The sequence below is a fragment of the Parasteatoda tepidariorum genome, chromosome 12 (assembly GCF_982258835.1).
Source record: "Parasteatoda tepidariorum strain Cologne lab strain chromosome 12, Ptep-v5.0, whole genome shotgun sequence".
Lineage (NCBI taxonomy): Eukaryota > Metazoa > Arthropoda > Arachnida > Araneae > Theridiidae > Parasteatoda > Parasteatoda tepidariorum.
Window position 1 is genome coordinate 64,123,143 of NC_141766.1, and position 16,200 is coordinate 64,139,342.

General features: G+C 32.4%; 1 protein-coding gene across 3 annotated transcripts in view; it reads right to left on the bottom strand.

Annotated features, from left to right (window-relative positions):
• Window positions 1-16,200, bottom strand: part of LOC107440714 (uncharacterized) — a 147,382-nt gene that overhangs the window by 58,960 nt on the left and 72,222 nt on the right. For all 3 annotated transcript variants that reach the window (XM_016053699.4, XM_016053700.4, XM_016053701.5), the window contains 2 exons: window positions 9,027-9,770; window positions 248-5,713 (listed from right to left, as the gene is read on the bottom strand). In XM_016053699.4, coding sequence (XP_015909185.1) covers window positions 248-5,713; window positions 9,027-9,770 — 6,210 coding nt within the window. The remainder of the gene's footprint in view (window positions 1-247; window positions 5,714-9,026; window positions 9,771-16,200) is intronic.

A 16,200-nucleotide genomic window follows, 5' to 3' on the forward strand; every position in this document is an offset into this window, starting at 1 on the left:
GAATTCGAGCGCAGATTACGGTCAAATAGACCCTCCTCACGGCAAGCACTCACTTCAGCTGTGATGGAAGTCTAATGAAAAACTGGTGGAAAGTCTTCCCAGACGTGTGCAGGCTGTCATCGATGCAAAAGGGGCACCAACATCAGATTAATATGTGTCCATAACACTGGGTGTCCAGATACTTTTGGCTAGATAGTGTATATTAAGATTCAGGACATTAAATGTTAAAAATAATAGAAATAAATACCTCTTAAAAGAGTCAATTTCCTAAGTACACCTGATGTTGAAAAAAATGAGGAACGTGTTCGATGAGGAGTTGCAGAAAGTTTACTTCTTAAGCTTAAAGGCAAAGTGCTGGATTTAGACGGAGAAGTGCCACAAACAGCATCAGGTATATTACTAGAACTTAAAGACATTTTTGTAACAGATTCTTCTTCTTCAGGAATGGTTTCAGTTGAAGTAAGTGATCGATATTGAGTCAAAGAAGCAGTCGAAGTTTCGGTTGAGTCATCAAAACTAAGAAAACTTTCTTCGGAGGATTTGAAAGAATAATAACCTGTATCACGAAAAGTGCTTTTCTCTAATTCCGAAATGTTACCAACTGACTTAGTACCAAAGTTTCCTTTTGTTTTAGCACGATAATTAGCTACAAGCAAATCATTTTCACTAGAGGCTTTTTCTTTGGGATTCATTACTTTAGGTAAAGAAGTCACAATTATATTTCCTTCATCATTTTTTAGCAATGAGGATTCTTCGTCTAATGAAGGATTCTCGGGAGTATCATCTAAAATATTTACAATTTTATAATCCAACTTGTGCTCCAAATACTGCGAATCAATATTGCTACTTAAAATTTTGTGGATAGCTGATGATAATGGGTAAGTATTGTGCGATATTATCTTAACAGAAGTAATGCTATCATGGCTGAAAACGTCCGAATGAGAGGAACTCTCTTCTCTGAGAAGATCACCGGGTTTTGACTCTGTAATTAATTTGGAAGACAGGCTTTTACTTAAAGATATATCACCACTGTCAGACGATGCAGGCTGTGGAAGAATAACGTTAATTCTCGTTTCACTAGCCTTAAAATCCTTCTCTTTGCAATCCATACTTCTGTTTAAAAAAGCGTCTTTATACCGGGCTATCCGCTCTTCTATGCTAATGGGTAAGAGACTTTCTAATTTACTAGCGGCACCACAAAGTAAGGAAGACTGTTGTGACTCTTCGGGAGACTCTTTATCTAAACTGTAAGTATCAGCAGCATCATATGAAAATTTTGAAGATATTAATTCATGATTGCTTTCAAGCAACGCATACAGCTCATCCATTTCATGAGAAATCTCTGATTCAGTAGGCGTTCTGTCTGAATCATCGTAGCTGGGTATGCTAATACTAGCTGATATAGTTGTCTCTGAGCCGGATTCGGAAGGACTTTTTTCTCTTTTCTCATCATTAGGAGGAGGGCTGTCGGAATCTGATAGATCCAACAAAGGAGAGTTATTATGACTAGCACTAACAGTTTGCATCAGAGAGACAATTTGATCAGTAATATATTGCTTGGCCGAATTATCTTCGGGAATCGGTTCTTCCGGAGCAACTACGCCATCGCTAGAATCTGCTATTTTTTTCAAGGAGGCCATCAATTGCTTACAGATATACAAAGTTTCCTCCGAGGAATCAGCCGTACTGTTATTTTCTAAAGTGGCATCTGCAGGATGATCACTTACAGAATCTGTATTTTCTACCGCTCGATTTTCGTTACTTAATTCATCATCAGTTGATTCCTCACCAGATTCTAAAGTATCACTACCATAATCACTATTATTACTCCCAATTGTGCTGCTACAACTACTGCTGGGTTCCCCCGCTGACAATGATGCTGGAGATACAGTTAGCATTAATCGCGCAATTTCAGATTCTAAAATTTTAAGCATCGGTGACATATCTTTAATTTCCGATTCAACTGTTTTAGCGTCATTATTAGAAATATGCTGCATGAGATGACTCATTATGTACTTAGCCTCATCATCAGAACTTCCTGGCTTGGTTTCAATAACTAATGATTCGGAATTTTGTGATAATTTACCCGTACATTTTCTAAGAGTCTCACTTGAACTAGCACCCAGCTTTTTTGAACTGGAAGTTTTATTGACCTTTGATTTATCCTTTTGGTTAGAAATAACGTTTTCATCATCACTGCTAATGCCTCCACTTTCATCAGTTAACTCGTCTTCCAGATATGACACATGTTCTCCTTCTAATAAACCTGATTTGAAATACTTTTCCAGGCGTGATGTAGCCAAAACAGCATATACAGCCGATCCTTTACCCAAACTAGCATTGTCAGAAACACTTTTTCGAAAATATTTTCTAGGAGCCTTAGAAGACGCGAGTCTGGATTTATCATAATATTCGAAATCTGAACTTGCCTTACTAGTTGGAGTGGAACTTTTTTCACTCTCTTCGCAGCTTTCTTCAACAATAGTATGTAACCGATGTGAAACAGGATAACAATGAAAACTGGCAGATGGAGCAATATAGGTAGCTTCATCAGAAGAAGTGGATATATCACTAAAAACAAGTTCTTCACCATCACTGCCATTATCGCTGGATTCTGATGAACATACATTCTCACTAAAATTTGTTTTATAGGAACTTAATTGGATGAATTCATTTGTGCAATCACTGAGCTCATTTTCAGGTTGAAAAGCTGACTGATTTTCTTTCATAAAAGATTTTAATTGTTTCTCAATTGAAAAATATTTTCCACACTCCAAATTTAGAGAATCACTTTGATTATCTTCTATAAAATAACTAGCCTCTTTTGTTGAATTTTCGATATTTTTTGAAGAACAATTACGTGCTTCCGAGGTAGCATTACCATTCTCAAAGAATGTTTCTTTGAGCGTTGCTCCAAATAATTCCTCGTTAGCATGGAGAATCTTTTCTTTAATAGCAACACTTCTTATCCTTTTATAAGCTTCACCTTCAATAACAGTATCCTGAGAATCAGTATCGGATTCCAATTTATCTAACTCATCACCACTAGAAAAGATTTCTCCGTCATCAGCAAGACCTCTTGCATCCAGAGTTGCATCAACAACAGATGGAGAAGACGGTACATCACAAGGTTTATTGCACCTGCAATCTACTCTCTCAATTATGTCAACATTTTCAACACTGAAAATATCGAAATATCTAACCGGAGAGTTTTCGCCGAAGTTTGAAGAAAAAATGCATCTAATATAGGGCAAAATTTCGGAATCAGAATCAGTAACATCTGAACCATTGAGATCAATATTTGAAAAGATACTACGTCCAGCATGGAGTCGTTTCGAATTCAGTTTATTTACATCCACCGATGACATTTCCGAAACAATTGCTAATCTCATGTTTTGTTTTTTTAATCGGGATGCATTGTTTGAATGAGAAATAGATTCACAATTGAAGGATGCTTCGGTGATTGAGGAGGAATCTTCTTTCTCAGATTGCATGGCATCGATCTTTTTTCTATAATCCCAGAAATAAAAATTATTTTCATTCTCCACTTGAACTGATGTATCATTTGTCTTCAAAGCGATCATACGAGATTCTCCGCTCGCATCTCGCTGAAATAACAAACGCGAATGGGTAGTTTGGAGGAGGCAGCCCGCTTCCGCTTTCAGAGCAACAGGTGGGATACGATAAAAAAAGGTGTTTACTACGCTCGCTGGGACACCATGTTTGGCGGAGCTTGAAGTGCCGGCAGTCCACCCCAAGTAAAGAGTGAGATCAGCCAAATCAAGTACCTCACGATCACACTCCAATGCCCTGAGGTTCAGGTCTATGACTCTCTCTATACAGCACTGTCTTTCCCCCCGCCAACCTGTTACTGCAGACTTGTCATTACCACGCTTGGATAGGTTAGGGGGGAATGCGTTGGCGGCTTCATTCAAATGCGATTCTTCTTTTATTCTGAAACAACGACTGCGATCGAGGCTATAAAACTCGCCACACAAGAGAAAGTAAAACTCGCTACAAGAGATAACGGGAAAACGGTCTTGCTTAAAAAAATCAATGAACAGCTCAAAGTAATGACTTAATGAACCTCTCTGACTCTGATATTTATTTCTTAACGTTTCATTCACACTAATATCAACAAAGATAAAAAAAGTCTGCAGCGATAGCTTTAATCTCTCAGTAAAAGTAGATAAAGAGAATACTTGATTACAGCTCTTTTTATCAACTAATTTTACAGTCTTGAAGTCGTTTGCAAAGCAGCTGATAAATATATTATTTTCTATTTGTAGAATGAGTTTACAACACTTCTTAAATAAGTAACTGAATTCGGAAAAATATTTAAGATTTGATGAGATGAGATGTTTAGAGAATTCATTTGAGTAAGAAGATAAACTGTTAGATAATGGTGGTGGTTTAGCACACAAAAATCGATCTATAAAATCTTCTACAGCAAATAACATAAAAGTGCTCTGTTTTAAGTCAAGTTCACTTATTGGCATTACTCTAAATGAATTCAACGGCGAATCATAACTCGAAAAGGAACACCAGCTGTCATTTGAATAGCAGGCAGCTGTATTTATTTTAGTAGATATATTCGTCAATTCTAGAGTTTTAATAGTAGGAAACACAGTTTTAGATGATATTGTTTTTATTTTACTATGACTATGAAGGATTGAAAAGTAAGAGCAGCTCTTAAACAAATTCGATTTAGTTGGATTTAAAATATTTTTCTGTTTTGATTCAGTTTGTTTTTGTTTACGGTCAATATCAGAAATCGATGTAGTAATTCTTAATGTTTTAATAGTTGGCGTAAAATCATGTTCATTGCATATTTTCACATCAGTTACAGAATTTTGACATTTTTTTCTTGTTTTAAGAGTTTTGAAGCGATTAAAAACAGGAATGGTATTAGAAACGTCACTGTCACCCGTTTCCAATTCCCAGTCAGAATCCTCAATATAAGACGTGCCACAGTTAATTTTTATTCGCGATTGAACACTAGTCCGTAATTTTGATACTCTTGCAGGCCTACGCAATTCTTTTTCGCAAGAATTCAGATCAGAAATATTTTCATCAGAAGTCGATGAGCTAACATACACTAATTTATAATCATCAGGATAACTAACGTGACTAAGTTTTCGAGATACATAAGGCTGTTCTTCAATATGCCATAACCAATCTTCCAGAGAATGGCATTTCCACGAACAAGTTTGAAGCCAATCATAGGAAGGATTTCTACGATTTGGCAAAGATGCCCGGCGAACAAAGCATGGCCTTGTCATTGTCTTTTTTCTACACAAAAATGATGTTGATGACGATTCCTTTTTAACTGAAGATGCTTGGCAACTAAAATTCTTTTTAAATTTTAAATATGGCAGCTTCGTAGGAACTTCAGCAACTCGAAGCTTTTGCAACGAAGGTATCCTGGATTCTTCTTTCCGGTGAACACCATTTAATTGGGCCTCAGTATTAACAGCTGGACACCTACCAGCACATGCATCAGCATAAGTTTTAGAATATGATATTGGCAGCATGCTGCGCTTTTTTACCCCGAGACCAACACCGGCTGAAATTAGCTTAGGTTTAAGATTATTAGAGTTGTTATTAGAGGGAAGAGTTAGTTTAAAATTAGTCTTAGAGTAATTGTTAGAAGATAAATTGTTATTTTTAAAAGAAGATTTGGTGAGGCCCGAAAATGGTTTGGGAATCATAGCTAATGGAGAAATAAATAAATGAGTTAGAAAACAAATAATGTTTGAACAAAGAAAGATTTGCCAATTAAAAATAAAGAATGCTAATTCTGTCAACAATTTAATTTTAAGCAAAAAAAAAAAACTATTATATTATTTGAATACACAATTTTCGTAATACAGTCGAACCTCATTAACGTGAAATCGGCGGGGATTATCATAATTATTTCATGTCAAACGAATTTTGTTTCATCTGATACATCATGAAAAAAATTTATTTCTTACTATTAATACATGTTATGTACTACATTAATGTATGTAAACAATTATATTATGAACCAAAAAAATTAAAATAAGCTTTAAAGTTACAAATACTTTATTGAACTATTTTATTTTAATTATTTTATATATTTGCCCATCTGTTACTTCTAAAACAGGAAGAAAATAGAAATAGCATTCCTCCAAATGAATGATTAGGATTTTATTCATCATTCATTACAATAATACAATAACTCGTTCAGGTATTATATTATAACATACTATACTATTATACCTAATTATTTATTATCTATGCTGTATCTAGTTTTCTTCCACGTTAAGCGATAATCAGGTTGAAAATTTCATGTTAAATATGTAAAATACAGCAATATAATAGATGGCTGACTCACGGGACCAAACATGTGTTTCAAGTAAAGCGATATTTCACGTTAAGCGGTTTCGCGTAAGTGAGGTTCAACTGTAGTATGCTTATTCTTCGTTCTAATGTGAAAAAGAATATTTAAAAATGCAAAAACGCTATTTAAGTTCGTAAGGGCATGTTTATTCCTAGTTCTAACGCGAAGAAAAAAAAATTAAGAATATTTAAAACTGTAAAAACGCTATTTAAGTTTGGAAGCATACAAATGCGTCATACATGCATATATTTTCTGTTAAAAATACTATGACGAATGAAGTAAAAGCAAGGCGTTGTTTTTGAGAACTATTTTTTAAAAAAATTGAAAAATATTTCTTCAATTTACTTTTTTTTTTCCTTTTTGCTGTGGTGTATTTCACTTGACTCTTTATTTTTTCAAGATAATTTTTTTATACTTCAAGTATATATATTTTTATTTTTCAAAATGTACGTCATAAATTTAAATTTAAAAGGCTAAATTTAATAACATAAAATAAATGGTATATGAATGTATTTGCCAGATGCAGAATGGTAGTTGACAGACCAAGTTTATCATGCAAACAATATATTTAGAAAACTAAATTTTGGCGCAAATAAATGAAATATGACACAGTCATTAAATCAATATATATACATAATAATATAGAATAAAAATTGCGATCAAAGCAAGAATAGACACTAGACGTTGAGCACGAGCGTGATCTATATTCTGAAAATAACTTAAACATTTTTTTTATTGTCAATGAATAAGAAGAATGAAAATATTTACTTTATATAGAAATTGACTTAAAATAAAGAAAAATGTCTTCAGGTATAAAAGACTTGCTTGCTGACATTCAGAAAAATTTGTCTATCGGCCTTCTGTTTTCTGTTTAATTTAGTAAGCAAGAATAGTGTAAGCATGCATCGATTTAAAAAAAATAGCCAATTCTTTAATTTTTTAATTAACCACCAGGGGGCACATTTTTTTCTTTAATTAAAATTAAAAATTACAGATTTCAAATGTTAGCATTTATTGCATAGTGTAGGATATTTTTATAGTGTATTTCTTCCCATTTTGATGACGAAACAAATTACACTAAATTCAGATAATAAGATATTTATTTACACGCTAAAAAACTGTCAAAAAAATTAATTGAATCGAATTTCTTACCTTTTCTATGATTTTTCATAGTAATTGAAAACTTCGCTCAACAAGAATAAATCAAATTATGTTTTCACAGACAATTGCGTCCCCAGTGGTGCAATTGGTTAGCACGCGGTACTTATATTGCAGTGCTTGCGAGTAATGCCGAGGCTGTGAGTTCGAGCCTCACACGAAGAAAATGTATTTTTGGGACAGGGATAGCCAAGTTGGCAGAGCGCTGGATTCACGCTACTGAGAACGAATGTTCGATACTAGCCGGCCAAAAATTCCCCGTGTAGAAAATGGTGACTGGAGCACGTTAAATCTGTCGAGTTACAAAGTCCTCCATGTTCCCATAACCTCTGGGGGTACTGAATTAGAGATTGATCGTTCTCTGGTTCAGGTCGCCCTATAAACGGGTGTGGCACAAGTCGAATTATTGGCCATAGATGGGGTCACTGGAAAACAAAAACGATCGCACCCTTTGCCTTAATGGCCTACGACAACAGAGAATTGCGTTGTAAAGGAATACAAACAGGAAAAATTATTTTTTGAGGGATAAAATTTTAAGAAATATTGTCAAATATATTGAACACTGGGTCTCAAGAGATTATACAGGTCAAAACATCAATTTTATAAGAACGTAAAGTTGCGAACTGAACAACGGCGAGGGTTCCAGGCTAGCCTATGTTTAACTACTGCTATAACATAGCTGCAACGATTTTTTTTCTATTAAGCAATAAAATTTAAAATTTGATGTTTCAAACTTTATTTGAAAATTTGATTTAAAATTATTTAGTCTGCTATCACGTACAAATAAATTAAAGATACATGTAAAAAGCATTCGAATGTAAGCAATAATTCTGAATTCAATTGTTATGGATGGTTGACCGTGTAAAGCTAAGCAGAGATGGCGCTAGGGACTAAAATTTGTCTCTCCATGTTACCGATTGATTTTTACGCCTATGCTTGACGCCATCTTATATTATTACACATTATAACGCGTTCTTTCAATTTAAGTTTCAACTAAACGTACAATAAATGATTTCTCTAAAGCATACAAAGATGCTATCCAAAATAAAATAAACGGTACACTAATATAGTCAAATAAGGGATAATACTCAAAACATGGCACGCTTTATTTATGTTTAATATCAATTTTGGTATATTTGTTTTACTCTCGTGACCTGTTGGAATTCATAAATTGCAGAAAATTCTTATGAATGGTAAATTTATCACAATAACAAAACTTCTGAGCCTGTTCACACATCGACTCGTAAGGATAACGGAAAATTTCTAAATTTCTTCCAGTTTTAGGAAACTTGTTATTGTTTATTTTCAGTCAATCATCCATTTAACGTATCAAAGATACTACGTGCAGAGATCGCGGAAAGACCCCAAAATCAACGGAAAATCTTGAAGTTATAAGGAAATAGCGAGCTTTTACTTTACCTTACTACTAAAAACTTTATTGCTAAGACACACGAACAGATATTGCACGTTAAAATTAGAAGTAAAATTTAGTTGAGTTTATTACCTGCAGAAGCAGCAGAATGTTTCTTTTCTAATGGCTTTATACATGGCGAAGCTTTCCGCTTCTTTAATGTGACTTTTCTAAAAAGAATGTCAGATTTCTTGTTTGGTGCACCTTCTTCACTTTCAATTTCACTGTCACTGGATGACCTATTAACTAAACGCTGAGCAAATAATCGCGGACGGTTAGAGGGACACTCAACAGTTTCTGTAGACAAATGTGTGGATGCAGCCAATGGAGACGCTACAAAGTTATCTACTTTTTGTTCAGGACTACATACACCGCTATCGACAGAAGACTGTTGATTTTCAACAGGACTTTTTTCTGGAATGGCTTGTTGCTTTTTTAAAGGGCTAAGTCTCTTTCTAGATAAAGGCACAGGATCATTTTCATCGACTACTTCACTACTTGTAGATCGAGAGCGGCATCCAATTGTGCTATGTCCTTCGTCGGACGATTGTCGCTCTCGAAAATTAGAAGGTGCTGGATAGTCAATGGTTCCAAGAGGGCGAGATTTGTCGACACGCACAGGAATAGTAGGTTCAGGATCAATTCCATTCCATGGACTAACTCTTGGTAAAGCTTCATTTTGTTGAACATCAGTAGTTTTTTCGGCCAACATGTTATCAACACTATCTTTTTCATTTTGATTATCTGGATCATGCTGAAAGGAACGAGGAGGCTTCTGAGGTGGAGTGTCTTCAGATGGCGATTTAGAATGATCAGTACCGTCCATAACGTGAAAACCTAGAATAACAAATATAAAACAATTAAAAAGTACTCAACATTAATGCACCCGAGCTATCTCTAGTACTATTATCTTTCTGCAAGATACTTTTAACACTAGATTGCCTAAGGAAGTCATTTTGACTGCTTTTAATTTCAATTAGAAAAACAATGATGACACAATTTCTTAGAATTTTGTACAACATATAATTTTTTTATTGTTAATATTTATTAATAATTTGTTATATAACTGTAAATATAAAAAAATATTAAAAATTAATTTTAAAAAAATTTCTTTGCACATTATTTATTCTTTTAGTCATTTGACTGCTTTTGGGCAATATAGGTATATACTAAGTTTCAGTCTTTCTAGTGTTAATAATAACAAACATATATCTTACTAATTTAGAATAACAAAAACGGTGTGCTTACAAAAAAACTAAATATAATTTTTTTTTAATTGAACATATAATAATAATATTTTATTCTAATATTATGAATGATATTCTCGTACTTTGTTACGGGAAAAAGCACTAATTATTTTCTTCTTCGCATTTCGCAAATAGTCATCATAATAATAAAAAATCATGAAATCCGTAGTAGTAATTGACGAAAAAAAGATCGACGACGAAATCATGCGAATCAGACTCCTCAAAAAAGGGGTTACTCAAATGCGTGTTTCGTTTCGAGATTGGGTTGTTGTAATAAATTATATCGTATAAAAAATATCGGATTTAAAATCTATGGAGAAATCAATAGCAATAACTGCCAAAATAATCGACATAATCATTGCCTTAAAAAGTAAATACTCAAATGCAAGAATCGAATTTTTCATATTGTTTGAAAAATATCGGGATATTTAAAAACCACTTAAAAATAAATATCAATAATTGCCGAAAATACAATCGAAACATAAAATTGATTTTTGATACCATCGGTGGAAATTGGGAGCGACAAAAATTGATTATCTAAATGCAAGATTCAAATTTTACGTGTAAATTTCTGCAAAAAACAAATCTAAAACTTTTTACTTTTCGAAAGAAAATCTTTCTGCAAGTACTATAGTGTTCGAATTAATTGGGACAAGCAAGATTTTCTCATTCGAGTTGGTATGGGATTGCCAGTGATGTCCCGAACCGCTTCAAACCAGTTATATCTGCCTTTAGCTGCGGTGACGGATAGACCTTCACTATAATTTACTCGTCTGACTGGTTTTAGTATATTTGTAGTTCAGTTGTGAGCATTTCAGTGTGGAAACTGGTGGTTATAATTTTGAGTTTAGTCTTACACAAGTTATGTGCTTATAAAAGATGGATATTAGTCCGAGGAAGCGCTCTAAAATTATCGCTCTTAATGAACACACATCTATGACTGTAAGAGACATCGCTACAGCAGTTGGTGTAGGGAAATCTAGTGTTTCCAGAATTCTTAGAACATTTCAAGATTCCGGCTCATCCTCTCCAAAAAGAAAGGGAAAATGTGGACGCAAACGGAAAACTACTCCAAGAACTAATAAAAGTCGAATAAGAAATAGTAAAATTAGTCCAAGAAAGACGAGCACAGACCTCCGAAGGGATTTATTGGATTGTGGTGTTGATGTGAGTACATCAACTATACGAAAAAGGCTTCTAGAAGTTGGACATAAGGCAGAAAGACCAAGCAAAAAACAATTTCTAACTCAGAAAATGATGAAAAAACGTTTAGCATGGGCCAGAAAATTCCAAAAATCGACTGTAAATGACTGGAAGAAAATGGTTTTCAGTGATGAAACACATTTATTTGTGCAGGGACACAAATCAAGTGTAGTTAGGCGAAGTGAAGGCGAAAGTCTGAGACCAGATCATATCCAACAGACTGTAAAACACCCTTCTAAACAAATGTTTTGGGGTTTCTTCACAGCAAATAGCACTAGAAGCTTAGTGCCTCTAAAAGGCATGATGAATTCAGCCAAATACATCGATATATTACATGGTAGGATTGTTCCATTCATGGAAACATTCGACGGAACAATTCAACATGAATTGGCCCCTTGTCACAATTCCAAACTGGTCCAGAATTTTATGCGAGAAAACAAAATAAAAGTGCTTGATTCGCCTGGTAATTCACCAGACCTAAATCCCATTGAGAACCTGTGGCATATTCTAAAGAATCGCTTAGCCAAGATGAATTGCACGACAGCAGAACAAGTGATAAAAAGTGCTATTCAAGTAAGGTTCCACGACGATGAAGTCAAGAACATGTACGCTACTGTAGTGGAACCAATGCCAAAACGTGTTCTTGAAGTCATATCTGCTAAAGGAGGACATACTTCATATTAATACAGACATGTATCAATGTAACTTAAGGTATGTAATGATTAAAAGCTAAAGTTTCAATAAATCACTTTTTTTTTCATTTGTCCCAATTAATTCGAACAGTATAGTACTTTGAAACGTTCAACGACTATGTCGCCTTGTCACTGTGATTTTGCCACGGGACTTCATTACACCTTAAGCAAGGAATGAGCCAAACACACTGTTCAAAACCCAAATGAAAGGATGGCAACTTCCTGATTTGACTGTGTGTGTATATATATATAGACCAAATTATTAGACGCACTGTACGGCAGAGGTGGACAGCGAAAATAACTTTCGAACTTTTAAGAATCGAGTAGATTTAGTCTCAGTTCATTTTATATAAATTTTATCTCAAAATGTGTTGCAAGAATTTCTTATTAACTTTAAAAAGAAAGCGGATGAAAAGTCTCAGGTTTTCGATTAATAATAACAATATAAAACAAATCCTCAAATTTTCTTTCTTTAAAAATAAGGAATTCTTGTGAATCATATTAAGATCATATTCATATAAAAGGAACATAATGCGTGGAGAATTAACGGAAACAACTCAATTCTCATTAGTTATCATTCAATATTTTAAATTTTCGTTTTGTTAAAGGTATTTTAAGACTTTTTTATTTTATACTTTTTCCCCTTAGGATTCTCATCAAATGTTTAAAAAATTGCTTAAAAAAAACAAATAAATAAATTTAAAAAAAAAAAAAAAGAATTTTCTTATTTTTTCCAATATTTTCTCAATTTTCCAATATTTACTCAATATAAGATCAGAATACACTCAATATAAGATTCCAGAATATATTCCAGAATTTACTCAATATAAGAATATTTACTCAATATAACATTTCAACAACCAATTCCCCAGCTCTCATCAACACTACAAAATCAAGCACAAAACTAAAAGACATGTACCGACACAATTAATAGAGATTAAATGTTTTCATTTTTTATCTAAAGCCCTCGCCGATTGTTTTACGTCATTAGATTAAGTATAACCTTTTTTAGAAGTTCATCTAATGCAAATAAAAATTAACTGAAATCAGTATCATTTGGCATGATACTGTTTCTACAAGCCATCTCATGGTACCTACAATCAAGTAAATTCCTTTGGCGCCTTTCAAAGGACCATGAAAAATTTGTCACAGTACCAAATGAAAATAACACCAATTGCCATAATACCAGTAGAAATAATTACCAAAATTAATTAAGTATTATCGGTGACAATAATACATGGCAATTTGTTTATGGTTTCCCTTATTTAATTTAAGTATAAAATATTTTCATTTCATACAATTAATAAATACATTTTTAAAGATGTGATTTATTAAAAGAATTATTTAATTGATAATGAGTATATTTTAAGAAAGAGATTTTTTTACTAAATAATAAAAGACATGTGTATCGAAATTACTATGTTACCCATTATTTAAAAAAATGCATTGATTTAAATAAATAGTGATATTTTTTTGAAAAAAAAAATAATTCAAACAAACTGTGGGAATAAAATTTTTGACTGAAAAAACCAAATATAAAATGTTTCCAAATAAAAAAAATTTTACATTAATTTTTTTTATACAAAATACATTCAACCAATAAAATTATAATTAGTTATGGTAAGTTATATTATTTAAATTAACAAAAGCTTTCATCAGATAATTTGGATAGTAAATTTCAAAAAAATCCAAAAAATCAGATTTCAATAAAAAAGGTATTTAAAAACAAATATCATGATTTTTGCCAACCGTGGTTCTGGTCAGTGTTCTCGTTATATACTTTTCACTAGATGAAGGGTAAAAATTCGAGCATTTTCTGTTCATATTTTTTTAATATTATGCAGAAGTTAGGTTAAATTCGGTTAGCATAGATCGGTTAAACTGTCACTAAAATGTAACCACTTTAAAGTAAGGATTTCCAATTTATCTAAAATTTGATATTTCGTGTCTGAAGGAAAATAGCAAGTATTACACCCAGTACTTTTACTTTTTAACCAACTTCAGGCTACACGCATCAAATATATATATACATTTCAATTTTTTAACTTATACACTTAAAAAAAAATCGCATCGTTCTAATCAAAGTTTAGACTGATTTTCAAGACTTTGAAAGCATCTTGTTACCTTATAAAGAACAAAAAAAATTTTTCATAGTTTAAATATAGCTTTTATTTTAAAATTATAGAAAAGAAGAAAAAAAACTTACAACATATAAAAAATAACTATTAAATGAAAATTGACCAAAAAATGGAAGTACTGTAATTGTAAAAAATATTTATGTTGTTGAATAATTTATTACCGTCATTCGGGGCTACTTTGTGCAGGATTTCGCAGTTTTTGAACTTTGACATGTAAAAAAACTATGTTAATTCAAACTTTAGCAAAATTTATCGATATTATATTCATAACTGGACTCAGACGAGTGAATTTGATCAATATTGGCATTATTTGTATGTAATATTTACGAATAATAAGTCAAAACATACCTTGCACAAAGTAGCCCCCAAAAGGGGCTACTTTGAGCAGCGATAGGAATTCAGTTTAATAATCATGTTTTTAGAAAAATATTGATATAAAATTGTTAAAAAAGTTAATTGTTGACATTTTTAAAGACAAAAACATCAAAATATGTAAAGATATTAGTTTAAAAATAATTTTCAGCGTAAAAAAAAATTTTTTTTTAAGAATTTTTTCTTAAAAAGAATGTTTATTTCAAAACATTTGAGTTTAAAAAAAAAAAAAAACCATATACTTTTTTTAACATTGAAATGGGTGATATTTCAAAAATAAGAATTATTACATATTCATTAACATTTATAATATTGATAAATTTGAACGCAACATGCTTGAATGAACACGACAGAACTTGCTCTTCAGTTTCTGTCAAAATCACCTGATATCCTATAAAATATATTTTCATGTGTTAAATCGTTTGATTAATTCATTAGAAGAAAAATAATAGTTTACCAGCACGTTTCACGTGTTTCTTGTGAATTTTATTAGAAATAGTATTTCTGTGGATTTTGTACTTCCGAGAAGCTTCTGCAATCGACATACCACCAGCAACTGCTTGCAAACATTGTTGCAGCTTTTCTAAAGTGTAATCAAGGTAATTTCTCGTTCGAGGTATTTTTTTTTATAACGTCTGACAATTTTTCTGTCGAAAAAAAAACGAATGAAACTTTGCACAAAGTTGCCCCACAGTGCATTTTTTTTCCTTTTCCGTTTATTTGTTATTAATTTTAAATTTTTTTTAACGCTAACATGATATAATTGTTTATTAATGTATAAACAAAAAATTTTGCACTTACGACAATTGTTTTATCAACGTCTTTGCATTTCACAGCTAAAGTTTCCACGCACACTTTTCGACATCCGACGTCCTCGGAAAATTGTTGACGTTGGATGAACGAAACACACTCTGAGATTGTTTTAAAATTCGAAAAAATGTTTGTAGTAATAGAAGAGACTTCTATCTTCAAATTCCACACATTTTTAAAGTGAAATAAACGTAATACTGAATAGCAGCACTTGAAAAATGCCAAATTCGAATTTGCACAAAGTAGCCCCCGCTGCACAAAGTAGCCCCGAATGACGGTACTTGATTATATCAAAATAATTTGAAATATTTAGAAAAAAAAAATCTTGATAAGGTTTTATCTATCATCAAAACAAATAATTAAACAAAAACACTGAATGAAATATTGTTATTTTATTGACATATGTTCAGAGCAAAAATCAAAAACCTTCTTTAGGAAATATTTATTAAATTTGTTGCTCTCTTTTGAGGTCTGAAAAAAAGATCACTTCTGTGATTTTCCCTTTTAATAATCAATGGCTAAAATTAGAGTTGAAAAAAAATGTCCGTAAATCAAGAGATGAGGGGGAAAAAATGTTGGAAGATAAAAAAAAAAACATTGTTTATATCTCTTCGAATGGAATCAATTTCTTTGTCATTTACGAAGAATTAATATCCACATTCTATACAAACACTCAGTGATGACGGAAGTCAAAAAACAGTGAGAAAAAAAATAGTCAAATGCTGATACAAAAACGAAACAGTTTCGAGTAGGCGAAAATCAAACCAGGCAGAGATAAAATGCAATCTCCAACAGCGATGACAAG